Source organism: Haliaeetus leucocephalus, unplaced genomic scaffold (genome assembly GCF_000737465.1).
Source record: "Haliaeetus leucocephalus isolate CR32 unplaced genomic scaffold, Haliaeetus_leucocephalus-4.0 Scaffold802, whole genome shotgun sequence".
NCBI classification, from domain to species: Eukaryota; Metazoa; Chordata; class Aves; order Accipitriformes; family Accipitridae; genus Haliaeetus; species Haliaeetus leucocephalus.
Window position 1 is genome coordinate 3,471,412 of NW_010973238.1, and position 24,829 is coordinate 3,496,240.

General features: G+C 38.0%; 1 protein-coding gene across 16 annotated transcripts in view; it reads right to left on the reverse strand.

Annotated features, from left to right (window-relative positions):
- Positions 1 to 1,481: 1,481 nt before the first annotated feature.
- EP400 (E1A binding protein p400) overlaps positions 1,482 to 24,829 on the reverse strand; it is a 51,226-nt gene continuing 27,878 nt past the window's right edge. For 4 of the 16 annotated variants that reach the window (XM_010581707.1, XM_010581710.1, XM_010581708.1 and 1 more), the window contains 30 exons: positions 24,212 to 24,379; positions 22,005 to 22,099; positions 20,908 to 21,206; positions 19,950 to 20,152; positions 19,679 to 19,848; positions 19,266 to 19,462; positions 18,658 to 18,769; positions 17,809 to 17,952; positions 17,363 to 17,521; positions 17,015 to 17,098; positions 16,287 to 16,418; positions 16,124 to 16,168; positions 15,863 to 16,016; positions 15,187 to 15,428; positions 14,464 to 14,637; positions 14,174 to 14,221; positions 13,020 to 13,156; positions 12,404 to 12,460; positions 12,204 to 12,282; positions 11,430 to 11,630; positions 10,348 to 10,393; positions 10,147 to 10,256; positions 9,326 to 9,530; positions 8,653 to 8,816; positions 8,061 to 8,267; positions 7,558 to 7,753; positions 6,803 to 6,933; positions 5,984 to 6,151; positions 5,148 to 5,225; positions 1,482 to 2,706 (listed from right to left, as the gene is read on the reverse strand). In XM_010581707.1, coding sequence (XP_010580009.1) covers positions 2,434 to 2,706; positions 5,148 to 5,225; positions 5,984 to 6,151; positions 6,803 to 6,933; positions 7,558 to 7,753; positions 8,061 to 8,267; positions 8,653 to 8,816; positions 9,326 to 9,530; positions 10,147 to 10,256; positions 10,348 to 10,393; positions 11,430 to 11,630; positions 12,204 to 12,282; positions 12,404 to 12,460; positions 13,020 to 13,156; positions 14,174 to 14,221; positions 14,464 to 14,637; positions 15,187 to 15,428; positions 15,863 to 16,016; positions 16,124 to 16,168; positions 16,287 to 16,418; positions 17,015 to 17,098; positions 17,363 to 17,521; positions 17,809 to 17,952; positions 18,658 to 18,769; positions 19,266 to 19,462; positions 19,679 to 19,848; positions 19,950 to 20,152; positions 20,908 to 21,206; positions 22,005 to 22,099; positions 24,212 to 24,379 — 4,478 coding nt within the window. In that variant the 3' untranslated portion in view covers positions 1,482 to 2,433. Of the gene's footprint in view, positions 2,707 to 5,147; positions 5,226 to 5,983; positions 6,152 to 6,802; positions 6,934 to 7,557; positions 7,754 to 8,060; positions 8,268 to 8,652; positions 8,817 to 9,325; positions 9,531 to 10,146; positions 10,257 to 10,347; positions 10,394 to 11,429; positions 11,660 to 12,203; positions 12,283 to 12,403; positions 12,461 to 13,019; positions 13,157 to 14,173; positions 14,222 to 14,463; positions 14,638 to 15,186; positions 15,429 to 15,862; positions 16,017 to 16,123; positions 16,169 to 16,286; positions 16,419 to 17,014; positions 17,099 to 17,362; positions 17,522 to 17,808; positions 17,953 to 18,657; positions 18,770 to 19,265; positions 19,463 to 19,678; positions 19,849 to 19,949; positions 20,153 to 20,907; positions 21,207 to 22,004; positions 22,100 to 24,211; positions 24,380 to 24,829 lie in introns of those variants that run through there. The other 12 variants (XM_010581716.1, XM_010581715.1, XM_010581714.1 and 9 more) reach the window with 9 other exon arrangements.

The following is a 24,829-nucleotide window of genomic DNA, read 5'->3' on the forward strand; positions in this document are numbered from 1 at the left end:
CGCGGCCGCTCCGCCCGCTGGCGGGGCCGGGGCTCGGAGCTCGCAGCCCGCCCGCTGCCGCGGCAACCCGAAAAGCGGATCTGCGGGGAAAAAGCCCCCGGGCCCCCCCCCCCCGTGCGTTACAGAAGGCAAGGCGAGGCGGTGTTATAAAAATGTACACTTTATTACACCTTCAGGTAGGATACATCACTATTCCTTATAATCCTACTGGATCAAGTACAAATGCTTATGTTCATCAGTTATTTACAGGTTGACTTCCTAACACACTCCTGGGAGAAAGACACATCAAAAGGAAAAAAGAAAAAAAAAAAAAAAGGTGATTTTTATCTTCATTAACTGACCTAAACAAGAAACAATTGCCTCTTTAGACACCAAATCAGACCAGCACAATGATGCAGTCAACAGCTTTCCCACTGTTGGACGTGTTCCCCCACCCCCCCCACCCCCGACTTTCATGCACATAATAAGAGCTAAACATTTAAAAGTAAAACTGGGGCTAACTAAGCAATATTTTTGGATAAGCAACACTATACTGTACACGGTGTCAGTTATCCGTTACCATTGCATTTCCTTTGCATTTTAAACTATTCCGCTGCCAACACCACCAGCTTCGCGGCTAGTAATGAAGTTCAGGTAATGGCACAGACCGGTGGTTCGGCAGGGTCAGCGGAACACTACTGCATGCACAAACAGCTTAAAAAAACCGCAACAAACCAAACAACAATGCCCCCGTATTTGCAGACCTGAGGGTCCAAGAAAAAGAGGATGCAGGAGAAAAGAGGTCTAAAATAAACCCCCCCCCAAAAAAAATCAGGAACGCTGCCTGACCCCGTGTTAACATTTGTGATCTTAACAGAATGGGCTGAACCTATCCTACTTAAAACAGAGGAGCTGACTGGGTATTCTTTCTTGTTTAAGCCATTTGGATTGCTAGGTACCAATAGGTGTGTACATACAGAGGTAAGAACAAAAGATACGCTTTCCTTGCCTTTAAATAGGCTTCCCGCCTAAAAGAGTGAAAAGATCACAGAATGGAAAAATAATTTTAAAAACATCTCAGAAAAGGAATGTTGTAATTTTGTCTGAATTTTACAAGTCATGCAGTTTTATGGCCAAAGTAAAATAAATCCATTCAAGCCACCAAGAGCTTTTTGATTCCTCACTCAGTGCTGTTCGCAAACAGTCTGTTTTTCATTTTATGCAAGAAAAGTAAAGAAAACCCCCACAGTTCTATGCAGCTTTTTGCTTGGGTTTTTTTTTGTTGGTTGTTTTTTTTTTTTCATAACAATAAGGCAAACTGATTTGGAGGAAGAGGCCACGCTCTATTCACATCCAAAATACCCACCTGAAGATACATTCATCATTAGCTTTAGTAAAAGAATAGTACAAAAGTTAGATCTTATTCTTTACACAGTTGAAGAATTAAGTCTTAGATTTAATTTCACTATTCTCCCCTTCCCCCAGCCCCCCACCCCCCCGAGCTGAAAGCTGAGTAGAAAGTACTGAACATTTAAACATGTTGCAAGAGCAGAATGAAACTGAGAGATTAAATTTTATCAGTTGGAGATTTTCCTTGACGGAAGTCCCATGAGAAACAGCTACGGATCATTTGTTTAGCTGTATCCACTGAACAATTCTTTTACAAAAAAAATGGGCTACACTTTAATACACATCTACTATCAACACAGTATTTACTCAGTTCATGCCTAAAATATCCATTATCTTAAAGTGAAATATGAGAATGAGCGCACAGGTTGGGTGATTCAATAAACTGTACACAAAACTACTAACAAACATTTTAAAAGACTTACAAAAATGGAGAATGAAACTTTTTTTCCTTTTTAATTACATATACTTACAGGTTTTCACATTTATTGGCTAAAGTTTGCAGGGAGCACTTCAAATATGTTCGATCTTCCAGAGGTATTTACCTCAAGCAAGAACAACATGCAGCTTTTATACAGATGGAAAATACTTTGCTATATTAGCCACACTTGGTTCTTTGAATGGCTTCGCCCTGGATATGGAGCGTCCATCCAAACGATAGCAAAGAACTGCATATTCCCACGGGCAGTTTGTGGTATGCTAAGATAGATGAATTTTACTGACGTTTATGGCATATTACCATGTTACTTTTGTGAAGCTGGGCAGAATTTAAACATAAGTAATGCTTGCTTTATCTGGTTTGAATGAGCACAGAGAACACTGGCAGAATGCATCTTGTACAGATTTTGAGTGCTAAACAGTTGCTAATACGCTTAAGTTTTATGAGAGTTTCCATGTTTAAATGTTCACCAGCAAAAAACCTTCTGCTAAAAAAAAAAAAAAAAATAGAGGTGGTTTGTCTTCATTTGGATGTTTGGAGTAGCTTCTCACTTGGCTTAGCAAACAAGAAATGCTGTGTTTCCCTGTTATTGCATTCTAATCATTAGTTCAACTTGGCTTAGTAGGTGCCTTTAATCTGACAGTAGGCGTCCTCATTTGTACTTTTGCTTGCTGATTCTGGGCTTCAGATGTTGCTGGTGTCTGGGCTGGATTCTGTACACCTGGAGCCTGAATCTGGGGAGACGCTGTTGTCACAACTTGCTGTTGTATCAGTTTCTGCTGGACGACCTGAGCAGTAGCAGTTGTTGCAGGAATCACCTGAACCTGCTGTTGACCTGCTGTCGTCTGAGAAAGTGTCACAGTTTGGGGTTGAGCTTGTACCTAGACATTAGGATGACAAGGCAATTACAAAAGAATAGTTTGGCGTTAAAATGATCATTCATTACGTTTCCACTCTACAGAAGGCATCTGACTTACATAGGCATTCACTCTCTTGACTGACAAGCATCTTGGACAAAGTAGGAAGGCTGGGAGGGATTCTGGGAACACAGGCTCTGTGGTTTCACTGAGAAACACTGTTCTGTCACATTTTCTAGAGCCGTATAAAACAGAACTAAGAGCCAAGATGCCTGTAACTCAGATCTCTGCAGCGCAAATCAAAGGACATTCCCCCAGATCCTTTACAGAAGATAAACAGAAAGTATAGAAACCCCACTGGATAAACAGGAAAATTCCCATACTGCAGAAGCAGAAGTGAAGGAACAGAGAAAAGAACAGAGGGAGGATCAAAGACGTTAAAATGCCAACTCTGCACCCATATTATGACAATAAATACAGCCACTGAGGCTTCCTACCAGTCTCTGACATTATCCTTTCAGACTACAGCTGCCAGTCTCTATTGCCAATTTACGGTGGAATAGTTTGAGCTCCATCCAGAAATCTAATTTTCATAGCACTACCCAGAACAAGGGAGAAAAAAATTCAACATCTCCTTCTTCAGAGGACAAGGTAATGAAAACTGAGCAGCTCCAGCTGCCTTTGTCAGAGACAGAAGCCAAATGAAGCTGCAAGGGCTTCTCTAGGGGAAGGTTAACTCTTGACCGATCCAAGAGGAATCTGCTGGGAAGCACTAAAAATGCAGGTAAAAAGAATGCTACATACACATCAGGACCACAGTTTTAAAAATACTTAGCATAGCCTAATCCTACTGCCATTGATGTCACCGGTGTGTGTGGGAGGGGAGCTGTTTATTTGTCTTTTTACCATGGATTTCAACAGTCCCAGAGTTATGCCAACGTCAATGAGTTTTGAAAATCTAGCCTTTAATGTCCCTTGAAAAATTATCTAGGAGCTCTTACTGACTACAGAGGACAACTCAACTTGTGTTGACTGATGAGCTTTCTACTCCCTGTTGTCTACTTTGCCCTTGAAGCATTCACATCTGAGGTGGTTATCAGTCAGCTTACAACACTTCATCATCGTTTTAAGATAACAGTCACAGATTTTATTCTGCACTAAAACACTGCACTAAAACCTGTGACAGATGAAGAGCCGATTGGCTCAGATTTTTGTGCACTGAAGGCAGTAACTTCATCCACCATCCAAAGTTAAATCGTTCCTGCCAGTCAACTGCGTAAGTTATGCCTGTTGCTAAATGGTCTGAGTAACATTGTTCTGAACAGTGTTAAATAAACTGCTTGGTATTTAGGGGAGGGGAAACCAAACCATCTGACCTTCTCTTGCCCTAGTCCCGTCTGTTATCATACCACATTCAGAACAGATACCACACCATTCTGACTTTTTGTTGTGGTTTAACCCCAGCCAGCAACTAAGCACCATGCAGCCGCTCACTCACTCCCACCCCCACCCAGTGGGATGGGGGAGAAAATCGGGGAAAAAGAAGTAAAACTTGTGGGTTGAGATAAGAATGGTTTAATAGAACAGAAAAGAAGAAACTAATAATGATAATGATAACACTAATAAAATGACAACAGCAATAATAAAAGGATTGGAATGTACAAATGATGCGCAGTGCAATTGCTCACCACCCACCCGCCGATTAACACCCAACTAGTCCCTGAGCGGTGATCCCCCATTCCCACTCCCCCCAGTTTATAAACTAGATGGGACGTCGCATGGTATGGAATACCCCCATTGGCCAGTTTGGGTCAGGTGCCCTGGCTGTGTCCTGTGCCAACTTCTTGTGCCCCTCCAGCTTTCTCGCTGGCTGGGCATGAGAAGCTGAAAAATCCTTGCCATTAGTCTAAACACTACTTAGCAACAACTGAAAACATCAGCGTTATCAACATTCTTCTCATACTGAACTCAAAACATAGCACTGTACCAGCTACTAGGAAGACAGTTAACTCTATCCCAGCTGAAACCAGGACACTTTTACAAAGCACTTGGCTCAGCTTTATGAACTGGAACAAAACAACTTGTAACCCTCGATTTGTCCTCATTTTTGTAGAACAAACTCAGATGGCGCTCATTAGTTCAATTATTTGCTATCTTGACTATGTATCACAAGAAACCAATTTTTAAAAGTTCTTTCAGCTCTAGAAAGTATTTTTTTCAATCTGTCTTTCAGCTTATCTACAGTGATGAACCAATGTTGCTCCACCTACCAAAGTTTTAGACTAGAGAATATACAGCAGCTTACTTGGTATTCACATGATTCATTTTTATAGAAGGGCACTTGCTATATCCTTCAAAAATACTGCCTATGCCACACACAAGGTGAAAAACACACATATTCCAAATAAATGAGTTTTCAGTAGGATCATGTTTCTAGTGCTGTATTTGACAAGTGCAAAACCTACCTGTTGGGAAACTGAAACCATCTGTTGAATATTGGCAACAGTAGCCTGTTGCTGGACCACTTGTGGAAGTTTTGCAACCTGTAGTGACATGAAATAAAGAAATATTTGGTCAAAATAAAAAATTGCTACTAGCAGCAAAACACCATACCTATCAAAACTGCTAGCGAGTGAAAACCTTTCCAAAGTCCTGTTCATGGTAAGCTGCAGCTTGGCATTCTCAGTGATACTGAACTTCTGTAAAACTTTTTAGGTCAGTGTATTGAAGAACTTAGCTAGGAGAGGAAGAGGAAAAGTCATGTTTTCAATTTTAACTGCAACACACTCGTTTCCTCCTAACTATATATAAAATTGAAGGAAGCACAGACGTTCTAATGTGCTACACTATCTTAGATATACTTTTGAAAGAGTAAGGCTTCCAATTCCTAACCCCCTTCTTTTTCCTTGGTTAGACTGATCCAGTTATGCAGAAGAGAAGATAATTGAACTGTCACCTACTCTTGGCTGCCCAAGATTAGGCTGGGAGGCAGCACCAGAAAACAGGAAGAACTCTGGCTGAATTTTCCTTAGTAAACACAGTATGGAATCCCTTGCTTAAATAAAAAGGAGTGACTCTATTTATTTATTTATTTCAAAGAGGAAAGGTGAACTTACAGCTCAGATAGTTCCTCTAACCTGCTATAAGGCCACATATTCAGCACCAATTATTTTTATTACAAAGTCAATTTAAACAAACATGTGACTAGAATTAATATGAGTGGGTCATAAAATGCTACATCACCTGTCATCTTTACAATTCTCCAGTCACAGTAGAGTTTAAAAGTGTAAACCTGTGTTACCTGTACCTGAATCTGGGCCTGCACTTGCTGGGTTCCACCTGGTTTCTGGGTTTGGGAAATTGGAGTTGTCAGGAACTGTGTTTTAATGGCAGGCTGTGTAGTATAAGTTACTTTTTGTTGCTGTGAAGTCTGCTGTTGGGTTTGGACCGTAACCTGTTGAGCATTTATCTGCAGAAGAGAAAAAAAGGCATCAATGACTACAAAATATATGTGTATTTTAAAGAACAGGTATATAGTTAACAAGATTAATTACATTTAATTATTGAAACAAAATCCTCCCAGGACTCGTAATAGCAAAATGAACACTAGGTGAAAGCTTTCATGCACTTATACAAATATTCTGAATCACTTAAAGTATTTACTGAAAAGGTTCTCTCTTACACACATGCACACATACACACGCTTCATATGATCATGCACTTCCAAAAAACCACACTGGTGGCTGATTGACAGCAAAGCCTATGAGAACGTGACATTTCAGGAAAAAGTGTATTTCGCACAAATTACATTGTAAACTGTGAAAATCTCTGGGAATTTTCCATGTTCAGTTATGTTAGAAGTGACTAACGAGAATCTTCATCTTTGTTACTTGAAAAAGAAAACCCAGTTTTGGGCATGAGAAATCACAGCAAATGGCCACCTTATTGAAAAAATTATTAAGCACCTGACAAGGCACATGAGAAGCCATTCTCTCTAGACTTACTTAAGATTCACCCCTAGAAATACTGACTGACTCTCTAGGAGTGTCCTCATAATTTAGAGCTGAAGCTTTACAACCACAGAAGCTTTACATAACTCAATGGGAAAGCAAACAAGTACCTTTTGCTGCACAGTAGCTTGACCCTGTGCAACCTGAGGCTGGATAGCTTTCTGTTGCTGTGCTGCTTGATGATGCTTGAGTTTTAGAAGCTGCTGGACATGCAGTGGCTGTGCAACTACCGTCTGGCCTCCTGAAAATTACAAAAATAATTAGAACTGTAAGAGTCTTCAGTTTATTGCTTTGTCCCAGTAATCACAGCTTGCAAACACAGATTGTGCTTTTTATAGACTTACACATCTGTATAGCTTTGAGCACTAATAACCCACTGATTTTAATGGGAATAAGACATATGATTTTGACAGTGGAGGAAAAAACATTCTGTTATCTAAGGGCATGAGTAAGCTATCTTTGTGTTCTAACAATAATTTTCCCACAGGAAAAATTCTGTCCATACTAGAGGAGACTGTTATAAAATACAAGTCTTCCTATTTGCATTTTGCATTTTTAAAAAAACTGAAATTACTTGTCTTCATTTTTAAAACTGTATCTGCTCACCTACTCTCATGCACAGATTTAAAAAAAAAAAAACAAACAACAAAAACCCTACCACTATGGCTAAAGAATCATGCTACCCTCCAGATTAAATGGAGTAAGTGTAATTCTCTTACCTCATTTTTGAAATAAATGGGAATACAACCTTGATCACTTTAGTTTTTAAAGTGTGTGTCCCACAGAAGACATTACTTGAAACATTCTACCTTTAAAAAAGTGTCATTTAAAACTTTATTATGTTTTAGCGAGTCAGTTGACATACCTGCTGCTTTCTGTGGCTGCCCAATGGCAACACTAATGCCTGCAACAGTAACGGGGAGTGTAGTGACTCCTGCAGATGACACAACAGCAGCTGGAACAGACACCACTGGAGGCTTTGCCAAAGCAACCTGTGCTGCTTGCGGAGTTTGGGCCTGGATCTGTCCTTGTGCTTGAAGCTGGGAAGCAGGAACACGAGTCTAAGCAGTAAGGAATGAAGATTATTGTACTGGCCCAAAAAAATATTTGCTGCATATAATAGGTCATTATAAAGTGATAGTTGTAAATGTTTCTAAATATAATTGCTCCTTTACAGTAATACAATTCAGAGGTGGTATTGGTGGGTAAGTGCAATTTAAAGCTATTTACGTTAAAGCTGTATCCTTTGTACTGCCTAAGTAATGCAAAGGGCACTTGTGTGCATGAATGACCAGTATCCAGTTCATTTAAACCAGCAAAGATAGTAAGGTGTTTAAGACTGTTTTTGCAAAGTCAAAGCCAACTTACAAGACGAGCAACTTGCAGGTTTGTCACAGTAGTGCCTGTGAGAACTGCACCAGGACGAGGTGCTGTCACAGCAGTGAGTTGTTGAGTTTGCTGTTGCTGTTGCACTTGTACTTGTGCTGTTTGCTGTTGTGATCCTTGCTGTGTCTGCTGCGCTGCCTGCTGCTGGGGAAGCTGCAGTTTCTGCTTCTGCAACTTGATCAGCTGCTCCTGCAAAAATCAAACACTTCCATCATTTCCAATCTTTTACATGACTACAGGAAAAAAATGGAGATTAATCTGAAGCTTTAAAGGAGAAACATTCTATGCCAGACTTCAGTTAAGATCAGAGAGCTAAGAATGCAACTCCTTTACACGATGGTTTGCCACTGAATAGGTAACAGTAAGTGCTTTACATCCTGACCTACTGCGATAGTGGTACTATCTGAAGTGGCTAGCAGGCTCACTGCCTTCATGAAATTTTAGTAGGGTCAAATTTCAGAAAGAGCTGCATTTCACTCTAGCCCAAGAAAATCGGATACAACACACACTGCTAACGATGCTTACAATAACAATGGGAGTAACATGCCACGTTACTTCAGAAGCATTTCCTCACCTGTGACAATTTCCCTACAGTTTTTATCTGAGCTGGAGACTGGGCTTGTGCCTGAGCCTGAATCTGTGGGACCTGCACCTGAGCAGCCTGCTGCTGCTGTTGCCTCAGAAGCTGGAAGTGAGCAGGGGTGATTGTTTTGCCGGATAGCTGAACTGTTGGTGTAGCTGTGAACAAAGAAAACACAAAATGCTCTGAAGAAAGATTTTCAACATTCAGTTTAATTCATTGATTTCACGTGAAAAGCCAAGCTGTTAAATGCATATTTTTCTGCTCCAGCACAGTTTGTGGACTAACTACAAATAACAACATATTAGCATAAATATGATGTAAAAGCAGAGTAAATAATAAAATATATGATTCTTTCTTCACAATATTTTTTAGTCGAGACAGTCAGTTCTAATATTTTACTGCTGGATTATTAATAAACTTTTTAAATTGTAATGCCTAGGGGCCAAGCAGCTCTCTACTGCAATACTTTATCCAGAAATACTAGAGAAAAATGCAATCTGGGCACCAACAATAAAGCAAGTTAAAAATCATAGCACTGTTTAATTGTGCTGCCAACAAATCCAGACTTTCAGTATTGTGGGGCTATGGTGATAAAGCAACCTACAGAAATTCTGAGGCCCTTTACATACCCTCGGAAAAAAATCCCTAAACACAGGATTATTACCTGGTGTAACCTGAGTCACCAAAGATCTTGTCTGGGTCTGCACAGGTGTTAAGTTTGTAGTTACTACTGCTGATGCTGTCACTGAAGTTACTGCACGAACTCCCTGGGTAGATGCTATGGTCACCAGCTCCGTGGAAGCAGCAGGTGCTGCTGCAGTTCGCTGCTGGGTATGTACCACTTGTGCAGTTGCAGTGCCTCCCGAAGTCTGAAAAGGAACACAGTCATTATTTCTCAAAGTTTCCGTACCTCATATAAAGCTATGGAACCTTCTGGAAATGGACTACACAATTTTAGAAACAAACACAAAAAATGCAAAAGCATTGCAAAAGCAATGATGGTCCACATCTTTCTAACTGTTCAGGTATGTATTAATAATCAGCATCTGGCTAAATCTTTTTCAAACAGGCTGATCACCAAACTCTTAATTACATTACAGAAATCTGATTTTACTACCTTTCAATTTTTTGCTTTATCTTCCATAGTCTTAAACCATTAAAATGGTAATAAAGATCATAATTAACAACGCACAAAATAGCTACAGGCTGGAAATGATAATGATACAACACATTGCCTATGACAGCACTCGTCTATGAATTATTTTTAACAGTAATATCTATTAGGCACTTTTTTCTGATAAACTGTTCCAGTGTGTTCTGGTATTTTGGTAAGAGGGGTTTGATACAGAATCACATGATGCACATGAAATTTGCAAGAAGCAGAGTTTCTGATAACATGGAAAGCTAAAGAAGAAAACAGATACACCGATAAAACATGCAACGAAGATCAGTCCAGGGACACAACTAGTGATGCAATCTACTCACAGTCAATGTTCCAGGTATAACAGGTGAAGCCAGACGTTTATTGATGGGCTGAAAGGTAGCAGCAGGGACTCCAGCAACGGTATTTACTATGACATTTCCACTTACTGTAGCTGAAAGCAAGCCAGGATTAAATGTGAGATTCTAAAAATGAAAATCTGAATGTCCTATCGTCTCTAATGCCTAATTATAAAGTCTCCTTACCAGTCTGTATACTTGTCCCCGTAACTGCTGTTTTGATTGTGCCCGCCTATTTAGAAGACAATTGAGGTAACAGTTCAGAAAAACAATAAAAGAAAACTGAATACAGTTCTTACTCTACCATGCTGTTTAACACAATGTTGCACTCCAGAAGTGACAAAATAAGACAAATGCAGTAAAACGCACAGATGCTTCTGCAGTTGTTCATTCATCAACAACAACTGATGTATATATTAGGATTCTGCCACACTAACTAGCAATTGGAGACCAGTCAAATGTTGGTAAATACTGGTCATTTGACATGCTTGTTAGCAGAAGAAGGGAGCAGTATCTTACTCTGACACGCCACAGACAACCAGTCACACATGAACATCACTGAGCAGTAGATACACAGCAATACTTATGGGTCAGAACCCATCCTCGTGTCTTTTTCTGTAAAAGCTGCAGTATTCTTGCCCTTCAACAAGCAAAATAAAATCACCAGTGGCTCCACATATTAGTATGCAAACTGGACTGGTTCTAAAAGCAAAAGCCTCAGACCTGTCATCACATTAATTAAAACAGACTCTAGATTTAAAGAAGCCATGAAAACTTTGCACAGATTCGCAATAGAACAACCATGGTAGGTCCTGTATGATGCAACATTACACTTGCCTTGCAAAGGTTAATAAAGCTTTGGCTTTTAAGCTACTTTAACAGAGTAGCTCTTACAGCCACATTCTTTTTATTTTCCAAGTTCTTTGTATAAACACTGTTCACTGACTGTGTACATGTATTTGCTCAGACTTGATTAAGTTAAATTTAAGTCTAAACTGAAAAAGGCAAAAAATCTTTGCAAAGGATATGGTATTTTTCCACCCCAGAATGCCAAGACCTATTGCTACAATGGTACAAACGTAGTCTTAAATGAGCAAAAAAGAAGATATCCAGCATACTCAGGGAAAAAAAGAAAGAAAGAAATAGCTTTTACCTCACTATACTGACCTAAAATTTTCACTTTCCAGAGAAAATAAAACACACAAATATGGTACACACAGAAGAACTGAAGTTACTACATCAGAGGCACCAAGCCCTCCCTTTCTTACCAATACTGCTGTGTTGGCCACAGTAGTTACTGCAGTCTGCACTACTGCCTGTGGCTGCTGAACTACCTGTGCCTGAGCCTGCGGCTGAGGTTGAGCTTGTGCTTGCTGTACAGCTGGTTGCTGAGCTTGCTGCTGGCCAGCTTGCTGCTGCTGAGGCTGTGGACCTGTCTGTTGCTGTGCCCTCTGCTGTTCAGCCAAAGCCTAGGAAATCAAATTGTGAGCTTCATAGTCTTCAAAACATCGCATGTAACAATCAGGATGTATTTTTAAAAAAAACCAACAAAACCCCTTTAATTCTAATCACGTTTTATATATCTGTGTGCAGAGACAGCATACAAATCTGTCTTCACTGTACCTCTCTAAGTTACATGACCTAACTAGTTTTAAACTACAAGCTATATTCATGGTTATATGGCTTAGAGCAGAGCACAAGCAATTTACCATCAACAAGCAAGGACAAGTATCTCTTTCTGAATAATGTAAGAAAGAAGGCTACAGAATGGTCAAGAATAAAACAAGAATTTTATATGTTTTTAATGTATTTTCAAAAAAGATGCTTCTAAACAACGAGTATAAGTATGACATACAGGTCCAAGGAAAGGTCCCTCTTTGGACCTTGGGTATCTAAACCCTAGACCACGAACAAGCTGCATCTGGTCATAATATCTACTGTACTGCCAAACTTCTCCCAGGAGGCAGATTTTCTCATATTTCCTCTGTTGCCTAATTTTTTAATTACTACAGTCATATGTATAGCTGAGATGGAGACCATACCTTTTTCTCTTTTGCAATACGTTCCGCTCGGAGGGATGCAACTTGAATTGGAGGAAGTGGCTTATCATAGTTGATTCCACTAGAAACAATGATAAGACAGAGCACACAATCGTTAAAAATAAGTAACTGAAAGGTAAAAAGGAAAAGAAAAAAAGCACTTCTATGCAATTCATAACTCCTTTAAGACAGAGAGTGCCTACCTTTCTGCAAGCACTGATGCATGCTTTGGATTCTTCTGGAAAGGATTCATGCCAAGTCTGAAATTGAGCAAAACTGTATTACTGGAGACAGAAAAAACTTAAAAACAATATTTAATTTCACATGTTTTAGCAGATGATGCTGCCGTTTTGGTGAAGTTTTCATGATATTCCCACCAGTACTGGAGCCTGCACACAGATAGACATTTTAAGAAAGACTCAGAGTAAATATTAAATGAATACAGAAAAAGTTACTGCAGGAATATACGTAGAAAACAATGTACTACTAAGCAGCATAGACATCAAAATGTTTACGATTCAGGCAAATGGAAAGTGTAGTTTATAAAGTAGATTAAAAAAGCCCCAACTGAGTGCTCTTCTGTTCTTAGTCACATAAAACAAATTCATGCAGTGAGTAAAAGCTAACCCAAACACATGAAATATGAAGGTGTTCCAGTAACACAAGGCCAGGATGCAAGGAAAGAGATCAAGAACAGAAAAACAAAACAGCAGTTTGAAAGACAGGGTAAAATAACTCTCGGTTGTGAAAGCAATTCAGAACACAGTTTCCAGGAGATCTGTGGTAACAGGGAGATCGAATGATCCCAGTTAAACTTACAGAGGTTTGATAGGTGGACTTCTTTTCCCTGCAATCATTTTCATCATCTCGAAATGATTAGTATAAAGTTGCGTGTGGGTTGCACCCTCATCTTGAGCATAGATCTGATTGGTACGAAGTGGGCGACTGTTTTTAGTCTAAAAAATGAAAAAAACCCAACGTTCAATTGCAAACACACCCACATGGCATTTCGTCTATGTATAAACACATGGTGCGCTTGTAGATTATTTAAAAACGTACTCCAACATATCTATCACAGACTGGTTTCTGCCTCGTGTCACTGATAACTTACTGTTACACAAAACTCTATGGGAAATATATAAAGAAAGAGCAAAATAATGAGCAGTTCTCACGGTCACACTGGCATCAGCACTTGGGGACATACGAAATGGCAAACTCTAATTTGAAAAAGAATCTTTGCTTTAGTTTAGATTTTGCAAGTTTAATTCAGTACCCAAACCAAGAGCCCATTAGTTTATAGTTATGCATAGCGCACACATAATATAATAAAACCATCACTGCACTGCTCTCCCAACAAAGCTATGTTAACATCCAACACACCATGCCATTCTAATACTTGGCTTCTCCTAAGTAGAAACTGCCAGTCAGGGACAAACCTGCTTATTAGCCAGAGCATGGGACTACAGTCAGAAGTTCTAGATTTTCTACCCAGTTCTGTCACTAAATTGCTGTATGGTTTGGAAGAAGCTGTTTATAATCATGGAATTTATTTTTGTTTCTGTAGCGTACTATCATCCTCATTTACTAAAAGGTGCTTCAAGCATTAAATTCACTATGTATTTGTAATCCACTTAGACTCTAGCATGAAGTACATTCTTACAGATCTTAAGTACCCTCATAATAATCAGGATAAGTTATATGGTGGTTGTTAGGTGGAAAAATACCCACTACAGTTTAAGTGAAATCACAAACTTCTTGCATGATTTAAAATTTATCTATCAAATCCAAAAGCTGAAGTCTGGTGTCAATCCACTGTATCAACAAAGAAAGGAAAAATAAATTTGGAATTGTAATTGATGTTTCAGAACTCAAGTAACACTCAACATGGATCTCATATGAATTATCTGCCCACCTCCATTGCTGCTAAATACCACAGTGTCTAGATTTGATTTTGAAAGAATACCAATGCACACCTTATAAATACTTTTTGTCTTCTTTTTAGGATTAGCTTCGTACATTAGCTGTAAAATAAGAAGGAAAGTTAGATGATCTTTTGTGGAAGATTTTGTTCAGGTGCTTTTTCTTTTCAAAGAAATCACATAAAATAAGTGGAAATCCTGATGAGGATAATTTTATAATCTTTTAAAAGTTATTTATTTACACTGTTGAAACATTTAACAAAAAACAAGTGTTTACGGAGATAAGGAAAAAAAACTCTACAAACTTAAGGTAAAAAAAGACGCATCATTCTATGTAAACTCACCTTTCCTTCTTCCCTTGGAATAATGACATTTTCATATCTGTTTCGGCATTGTTTTGGTGAGCGATAGACTCTGCTGCATGAGTTAACAACATCACTAACAAGGTCCCAATTGGGAGTGTGTGCTGGCGATACAACAGCAAGATTTAAAGGAAGCTCCAGCAGCTGCTTCACTGCCTACAATAGATAAAGGTACAAAAGCTTCAGAAGACAAATCATTCCAATCTTCCAAACCTACCCTTATCTCCATGTGTCCACACACCATTACTACAACGATACAGTCGGCCTAGGGCTCAGGCTATGTTCACCTACATTCACCGAGAATAAATAAGCATAAAATACTATTATGCAGACTGATATGCAAGAAAACACTTGGAGATTGGTATAAGAGAAACAGAGAGCTGCCATTCGAGTGCTGCTCTCTTCTCAAAGGTGGGGGGAACCTTAGCTGCATTATCCAATGTCCAGCCAGCACAATTAATCTGGAACATAATAGTAAGTGTTCTCTACAACAAAAATAGGACTTAATCATGCATTTTGTAATTTAACCTTTAATTTATCCTTAGAGGGACAAAAATGATAGGCAATCTGTTCTGAGCAAAATGCCAAACTAGCCATTAAGAATTAGAAATAACCTTGAAGAGATAAAGTGCAGAAAGCCATTTCTGAAATTAGAAGCCAAAATACAATAAATAATAACAGCAGAAAGTGAAGGTATCATCTGACCTGCAGAAGTGCCCAGTCTTCACTGATCAACCACTCTGGGTTATCCTGTCCAGCCTCAGCAGCTGGTTTGACAAGAGTTGGCAAAGGCTTTGCAAACTGTGTTTGTTGTTTCAACAAGATGTTTTTCTTTTGCTCTTTGCCCTCTCGGCGCATTTTCAACATTCCTGGAGTTGCTCGATCAAAAAGTGAACGAGGTGGAATAACTGTCTCTCCGTGACGTTGCTTTTTCTTCCTACCTGCAGCTAAGAAAAAAAAATTGAAAAAAAATTCTTGGTAAATAGTTACTACCATTCTTTGATTCTTCTGCTACTTATAGCTGCAAAATGCTCCTACATGTGTACAGACTATTCCCCACTGCCTCTTAAAAGCGTACCGTCAGTAACTAAACAAAGCCTGGTATAAAGATCAGCCTTTTCCTAACTCACATAGTAGAATGCCCATTTTCTAAAATTGTCCTTTTAAAAACACCTATACGTCTATATAGAAAGACACAATGTAAGAACTGAGGCTTCCAGTGAATCTATTGCTTCAAGACCATGGTGAGACAAGAATTTTCATCTCTTCAAACCTGCAGATTTATCTTTACTGGACCAGACATGTAGGAGGTATAAAAAATCCCTTGATTTTTTTTAACTTTCAGCAATAAATCTCAGAACAGTTTTGAAGAAACACTTACCAGATGGATCTGTTTTGTGTCGTTTACGTTCCTTCCTGACATACACTGGAGGCAACTTTGATTCTGGAATAGGCGTGGTATCATACATCAGGCACATAACAGAATCTATGTAGATATCATTGTCATCCTGAGGTGGAGTGGGAGGAGTCCAAAGCTACACAGAACAAAATTTGTAGTTACTGCAATATTAACTCTCCACTGATCTTTATGTTTCAAAAAATTAAAAGCCTGTTTAGGCTGCCTGGTGTTACTTTTACTTACTGGCATTATTTCGGTTTGTCCATCTGGACCTTCATAGACATATTCCTACACAGCAAAAAGAGAATACAGTTCAAATGATCCAACTGAACCCTGAAGGAAAAGGTCTTCAGAATAACTCTTAATAAATAAACTATTAAGAAAAACAAGACTAATCAGGAATTACTTTGTTGTATGCATCCTCCCGAGTGTAGGTTAGAAGTTCCTCTTCATCCTCCCAAAGCATTTTTTGCTCTTTTTCCTTTAACTCCTTCATATGCTGGACTTCCCATGCTTTCTTTGCAGTTTTCAATTCCATCTAGATGAAAGTCAGACTCCTTATAAACTTTATGCAGTAACAGACACTGGATTAAAATGCATCAATTTGTATTTTATGGACAAACTCCTTGAACTTTGACGTTTTCAGGCACAGAAATCTTACAGCAATTTCTTAACGGATATATTCACAATCATTTAGAAGAGATTTTTCTGGTCTCTGTTGAGGCTCTTTAAATCCTCACAATAAAGCAAACTCAGAATTTCAGTTAAACAACCAAGACAACCAGAACACAGCTCCTTTACCCAAAAAAGCAGGCTCACTGAAATTAATGAAATTTTTTCCCCCACTATCAATGGAGTACAACAAATATTTGCTGAGCTGTTCTGAAGAATGTCATTCCCATCTTATAAAAAAGAAATTAAGAACTGACACCTGCTTAAACCAAGAGAATCCCAAAATAATAAGCTCTGTGTAAGGCATTCCAGTGTTCATAAAGTACAGCAAGAGAAGATCACAAAAGTGCCTACAATCTATTCCCTGTCATTGGAGAAACTTCCACTTCACATTGAAAAATATAACCCTGCTTGCACATACTGTGCCAGAACAACATGGAAAAGAAAGATTTGTTGTTTTACCTCATTCAACCGTGGCTCATTCTCATCAACTGAAACGTGGAAGAGCTCTAAATAATTCATAGCATACTTCTCAATTGGAGTAAGCTGAGAGAACGTATCAAGTAAAAAAGAAGTTAGTATTGAGGATAATAAAAGTTAACTGAAGGAGAGTGTATCAAAGCTCTCCTTAAAACTGATCTCCCCCTCTAATGGCTTAACATCTTAAGTCAGTAGGACGTCTCCCATCCATTTAATGGGAGTATCAATCCCATAGACAACAAAGTTGCTTTAAGGCCAGACTGCAAAGAAATTGAAATATTTGAACTAAACATTACTTTTTAACCAAATAATCATGGAAAGTCATGGTACCTGATCCACAACAGCAACTAACTCCTGCAGCTGTGAGGGCTCTTCATTGTATTTTGTCTCGCAGAGCTCTGAGATTAAAGGTTCAATGCTTGACTCGGGTCCTATTTCTTGTGCACGATCATTTGACTCCTCATCCTCTTGTTCAATACTGTTGAGGGCCTTTCAGAAAGATGTATTTTAAAAATAAAGAAACCCCATAAAAAGTTCACTGAAATCCAACACAAATTTCTGGAATAAGTCTCTGCTGAGGTAAAAGAAAAGAGTCCCCAGAAAGTATACAACTCAACTGTGATCTTTTGGAAGTTTTGTTACAAGGAAAATGACAAAACAACATAAAACTACCAGCAAAAGAGATTGACAGAATTTACCCAGATAAAAAAAGGTAAGGCAGCTGTTTAATACTAATGTTTCACAGCTGTACTTTTAATGTATGTATTAATAATTACCTCTATGAATGGTCTTGCAACTTTAGGTGAAATATTTTCAGCTGGAGATGGCTCTTGAGAAAGTACTACAAATTCTTCTGCTTTCACTCTAAATCCAGAATCCTCCATAGGAGAATGAACCTCAAACAATTCCTGAATCGTTTGCTTGGTAAGCAGAAGAAAAAAAAAAGAGAAGTACATTCAGCTTTCGGGACCATTCTATTTTTTTATATAATTTTGAGTTAGCTCAGGTTCAAGTGACCTTATAAACTATGGACTGACTAAAGAAAAAATAAACCTCTATCTATTATTTCTGGAAAATTGTCCATTTTCTGCTCTGTAACTTTCTCCTGTAGGACTACAGAGTAGAATAAAGTGTTAACAGTTCATTTATAGGGAAGTCAGAAATACACACTGTCTCATCCTGCACTACCATATTGGGAGTGCCAGAAGAAGATGGACTAGCTTCATCAGTGCAGTCACTGTCTTCTGCATCTTCAAAGCAGCAATTGAGAGCCTATCTCACTAACTACCCGAACTTTGTATTTCGCATTTTTAAAGTTGTTGAAACCTTCACCCTTACAAGCTCTGCAGAATTTTGCAGCAGGGTGCAAGAAAACAGAATATATTAAGTCACATAGATGATGCCTGTGCATCACTGTGCAAGTAACAGAACAAAAGCAGATGGACAGTATTTGAGAGAATGTGGCCCTAACACCTAGAGTTCAAGCAATCATGAAATCTGCTTACCTATCAATTCTAGTCCAAACAGATTTCTACTAAACTGTTATTAAACACTCCAACACAGATGCTTGAATTTATTAAACACTGCAACACAGGTGTTTGAACATATTTTGAATACTAACTTACCTGTGTTAAAAAGGCCATTGAATAGTCATTTCCCTGAGCAGCTACTTCTCTGATCAAGTCCTTTGTGCCGTTTTTCAAAAGCTTCTCTTCTACAGAATTACCACTGACAAGCCTAAAAAAAAAAAAAGGAAAAAGAAAAGAACAGAAATTTGTTAAGTCATTTCCAAAACAACTTTCAGAAACAAAAAGAGAAATTGCCCTTAGAGAGTAACACTGAACTCTTAAAATGTGGTGGTTTGTGGGGTTTTTTTTTAGTTCTGGTACAGGCCCAGAACAAAACACATACTACCACCTCTAGTTTAAAGCTTTCTTTTAAAAATTAGTGTAATTTAAAAAAAAAAAAATAAAAAAAAAAAATAAAAACCCACCTCACTTAAAAAATTCCATGTAAACTAACACACAAAAACCACGCAGGTATGATTCATTCATTACATTTGGTATTAAGACAGACCACATTTTCATACGATAACCTGGCATCATTTTTATTGAAGTGAGATGAAGTTTTCAGCACTGTTTCCACTTTATTTCAGATCATACAGAGTAGCACTATCTGAATTAACCTTACATTAAAGCATGTTAAAGAGCGGTCATTGATCTGTAACCATCACCTGTATATATGGATATCTTTACATCTCCCAATTCTGTCACACCATTCCTGAGCTTTTGCATCCATCACTGGGTTTAGATCATTGTCATAGAACACAACAGTGTCTGCCTCAACAAGATTGACTCCAGTGGAACGACTGTGAGAGGAAAGGATGGCACAGAAAATGCGCTTGTCTCTGTTGAAAATTTTCATCAGCTCCTACATAAATGGAATAAAAGCAAGGAGTAAATAAACTATATATCAAAATAAAATACCAAACCAAATTCACTATAGCCTAATAAAAACCAGACAAAAACAAGTCAAGTGTTTCAAAATGAGAAGAAACAAAGCAAATTTCCTTCTCCTGCTGCAGCGTATAAAAGCCTGAGCAGCACATATTGCTGTACCAGTGGACAACCATTAGGGCAAACTTACCTGCCGTTGTTCATGGTTAGCATATTCATCAATCCTCACAAATGTGAGGAAATGGAAATTCAGAAACAATTCCAGTATGTCCAACATCAGAATCATCTGTGACAAAATCAGCACTCGGCGCCCTTCAGATTTCAACTTTTGAAGCAAGACAGCAAGAGCTTCTAATTTTCCTATATTTCAAACAACAAAACCAATAATGGTTTTATGTAGAAATTCCATTCCTGTGAAACAGGAAATTACTGAAATATTATCACCAAATGTCCCCCTTTACCTGAGTCATACTGCACCAGCCGGAGGTCAGGGAACTGTAGCAAGTGAGGAGTTGTAATCTGTTGCAACTGATGCAAGTGTGGAGCTGCCTTCTGCTTAAGACTGTGCTTAAGGAGTTTCAATCTGTGACTATATGAAGGGGGAGGATTTGCTACATACAAACATGGGGGAGCAGCAACTGCAGCTGGCAATACAAAGAGAGCCCTGTGAAAAGCATCAAAAGAAGGGAATATCAGTTTTACAAGTTACATACAAAATTATCAACTACAGCAATAATTTTCAGCCTGTCAACCATGTAATTTTACACTACTATCTAACCACTTTTAATAAAGTGACTTAGTAAGTGTTGCATACCTTCAAAGTGTTAATATTCTCTATCTCCCTTTATCTTTTTGTTTTATTTTGTCTGCTTTGATGACAGCCTGTGTTAAGGTGTTTGCACTGTGACCACTGCATTCAGTCACTGGAGCTCAAACACAAGAAACACCCACCATACCAAACTTACTAAAAGCAATTAAAAAAAGTTTGAGTTCTTCTAATTGCATTTCATGTTTCTAGAAAACTGCAGCTATCGCTCTGCACACAATCCACTAAATGTCAGCTTTAACTAAATTAGCTTCTGCCTACATCTCTGTGTCTTAACTCTTGTTGGTTGGCTCTAAGAGGTACCTACTCGGAAGTAAATTCAAAGCATAAGAATGTAAGCTTAAGTATGGTCAACTGAATTTGGGCTTGAAATTAGGAATGAAGCACTGAAAACTCTTTACTATAAAGATTCTAAAAGAAACAGAAGTGGTTGTTATTTTTATGTTCATACTGCACATCATTTACTACTAAACAAATCAGTCTAAACCAAACAAGCTCAGGGACAGAAACAAAGTTTTAAAGCTTTTTTGAAAAGGAGTGTTTAAGAAATAACCAAATGTATTAAAGGCTCACTAGGCAGAGTCACACATTACCTGTTAACAACATGCTTTAGAGATTCTTGTTGCTGAACTGAAGTCAGGATCATTTCTTGCAATGGGTTACTTGGGCTTCCAGAGGCACTTGAAGAAAGGCAACAGTTCACAAAGCCAGCCCACCTCCAACTGTTGTCTTCACTGGAAGACAGCTGAGAGGGCCTTCTTTCACCAGTCAAAGAACAAACACTCAGCAAGTCTCTGCCGTACATTGGGGCCCGTGAACAACGTCGCTCATTGCCAGAAAATATTCTGTCCAGGCGCTCCTTCAAAAGCCGGTTCTTTTCTTCATATGTTTCCTTTGCCAAGAAAAGTTGAAAAAAAAAAAACAAACATTTGCTGCTCATCAGAATCACTTAGGAATTTGAGTTTCTTTAGAATGAAGCTATCAAGATCAGAGCACTGTGTGCTTTATGCCAACATCCCAGATTATAACACCTATGTAGACCAATCACAGAAGGTGTAAATTTTGGATAAAATTTGAAGACTACAGCTAAATTCAATTCATATTAAAGAGTCAATTCTTAGTTGAGTATCTTCTTGCTTTTTTAAAAGTACATTTTCATAGTTTTGGAAACAAAACAAAATCATTTATATTTAGGGTATTTCAATTAACACACTAATACTGATAAGGTGCAGGTTCTTGCACAGTTTAACATATACTTGACGTTTCCCTATGCTTTATAGGTTGCTTGATTATCTTTTCTAAAAACTGGTTACGATTTAAAATCTATAAAAATCTGCCCCATTGCCTTTGTGTTCAAAACACCCAGAAAATCTTACAATTTCCCTTTACTTATGCATTACTACATAATTATGATATATTACAGTTACAAGAACCTGTCTGCTATCATAGCACCAGAAAGTTGTTAGCTGCTTTTATACACCAGAATTTATTTTAAACTATGGATTATAGGTTGACAGATCTGATGCATTTTCATCTGAAACACTGACAAAAGTTGGGGGTTTTACCTACTCTGTAATCATCAAAGTTCCTAATTAATTCCAACTTTGTAAATTATAGCTTCCAACTACTACATGGACTTAGTAACAATCCTGAGAAGTTCTGTTTGCATAAGAAAATAAAAATGAAGTACCTGCGATTGTCCATGTGTAGGTGCTGGTTTTAACACTGATCCCATGTCACCAGGTGATGACAAATTAGTAACTGCAGTTCTACCTGGAATACAAACTGAGGATAAACCTTGTGTTTATATATTTATTCTTCTGAAGACTGGTTTCATTTATTATTTTCAATAAGTAGACATTTCATAGCTGTAACACATCATAATTGCAGACAAATTTTTAGTCTAAATGTCCATTGGGTATTGCAAATTTGTACTTTGTTACACATCAGATGTCTGAAAGATATTTACACTAACTGTTTTCACAAAAATCCAAGATAGATCAATGGAATTTTACTTTGCTTTGCACCAGAACTGCTGCATTTGTAGTTTATTCAAAATGTCATGTATAGCACAATAGGTATTAATATTTAGAAGTTATGCTCTAAATCACAGAATCATAGAACGGCTTGGGTTGGAGGGGACCTTCAAGATCATCTAGTTCCAACCCCCCTGCCATGGGCAGGGAAGAGATTATTCTAATTTATCTTAAACAAATCATCTAAGATTTTTCACAAAACATATGAATTCAGTATATTTACAAACTGATGAAACTATATGATGGAATCTCACAGTAGCATTCTTGTGAATTCAACTGCTAGGAGATATTTTCCCTGACAGCTAACAAAACTATAAGACCATTACACACAAGTAAACTAATCAAAACTACAGTAATACCCTTCATGTACTAGCAGACTATAGACACCGTGTAGCAGTTATTTTCTTGATAAGATACATAGGTTTCTATCTCAGCCAGAATGCATTGCTCATCAGCACTGATTATTTGTACTAGAAAAGCAGCACAACCTCCACTAGTCACTGTGAAACTGTACTTAGTGGCGAGTCAATACACCCATGAAGAACCGCATTCAAGTTAACAAGCAGGTGCTAGTCTTTAAATTAACAGACTCCAAGGAGTATGCGGAAGTTTAAGCTTTGCCTTTCTGCATTTTTATTAAAAACAAGCTAATACAGATAGCCATTATAAATCCAATTTTACTACAAAGCTACACATGAGCCCAGCAATTACAGTTTCCAATCACCCAAAGCAATGGAATTTATTTGGCATAATTCTGAATTTCCAAAATGCAGAAAGTAAAAATAAGTATTTTTAATACACTTTACATCTTCCTCCAAAGATGAACAGCAAAAATAATAATAATGTTTTCTTTTATCAATTGGAAACAGTACTTTAGTAGTTATTGCTTTTCACAGAGCTCTCTTTTCACCATCATGACAGTAGTAAGATGCATGAGTTTTTGTAGAAATCTTACATCAATTTTCATTCTGAACTGTGGCCATATTAGGAGTACCTGTAATGTAATCAGAGCTGGAGGGTGAAACATTTGAGCCACAGATCTTCCAAAATATGACAGAAATCCTTTACCTCCCAACAACTGGGAGGCTGTTGAAGCTTCCTCTCCCTTTTTATGATGAGATGTTTACTCTTCAGAAAGTCAAAATATGAACTTCAAGGGCACATTAATACATCAAAAAGGAGCAGTAAACAGTCTGTTTTGAGGGAATGGTTTATATCTAGAGAAAATTACAGCAGATGGCCACTTCCAGGGAACGAACTCCTAGCATTGCATTTATCATCATTTAACAATCTGCTGTTTCGTTGTAAATGCATCCTAGACAGCAATTTCTCTATTGTTTTTTGATCAACATCTTGATCATGTTTTTAAGCAAGGAACTGATCACATTTGCAGCAAGGCACCAAACACCTAAGCAGTATTTGCAGAGGGAAAGGGAAAACAGTAGCTTGATTAGATCGAGAAGCAAAGAAAATTAGATAAAAACAAAATCAATGTAGAAAAATTGAGAGGATTGCTGGACATTCTCTATCAGTATAAAAAATATTCATCCTGACCTTTCTTTGAAAAAAGTAACAAAGTATTTCAAACACTTCTTCCCACAAAAATTTGACCTAAGACACAACGGGTTAAAAAAATTCTGTATATTTAATACAGTTGCAAACTCTCCCAAGTTTGTACTAAAAAATTATCTAAAATTCCAGTACACATCAGACACAAATCAGAAGGATTTGTCTCATAGTTTACCTGCTTCTGAACTCACCTTACAGAATTATGATCTATAACCATTTGGAGTTTTATATCAGTGTGATTTTAGTAATTGAATGTTTGGATAGAGACATTTCTTCAGGCTAGAAAACCTACCTTGCTGTGTCACTGCTGTGGAAGTTGGGACACCTGCTTGATGTTGGTTTCCTAAAGCATTCAGAGCATTCTGAACAGTTCCCGCTTGGGAAACCGTTTGCATGACAACTGGACCCTGAGGTCTCAAATACTGCTGACCAGGTGCTGAAACAATCTGAAGAACACTTCCTGCAATGGAGGATTTAAAAAAAATTAGGCTGGATAGAATGGAAAAGAATAAATAGTGTTCTCTAGCAAAAGATACTACTGTTACAAACTGATCGTTACTGCCTCAAACTATGTTAAATTTTCCCAGACAAGTTCATTACACCAATCTGATTTAAAGTTGCATAATATCCGACAGGAGGGAAACACCTCAGTCTTCACAGTTAAAGAGGAGTTTCATGTCATAGGGGTATCATTCTTAATCTAGGTATTTTATATGGAATTCAGATGAAATCCAAATCAACCAAAAAATTCTCACTTAGCATTCCCTCTATTTATTTTGTTGGCCACAGATAACCAAGATGTCCAGGTTCTCCTGAATTTGGCAACACACATACCACCAGCAAGGGAAATTTGGAAACTTCAGAGTAAAATGTATTGTAGGCAGAGCATTCAGGTCAGGGTAACAGTTGG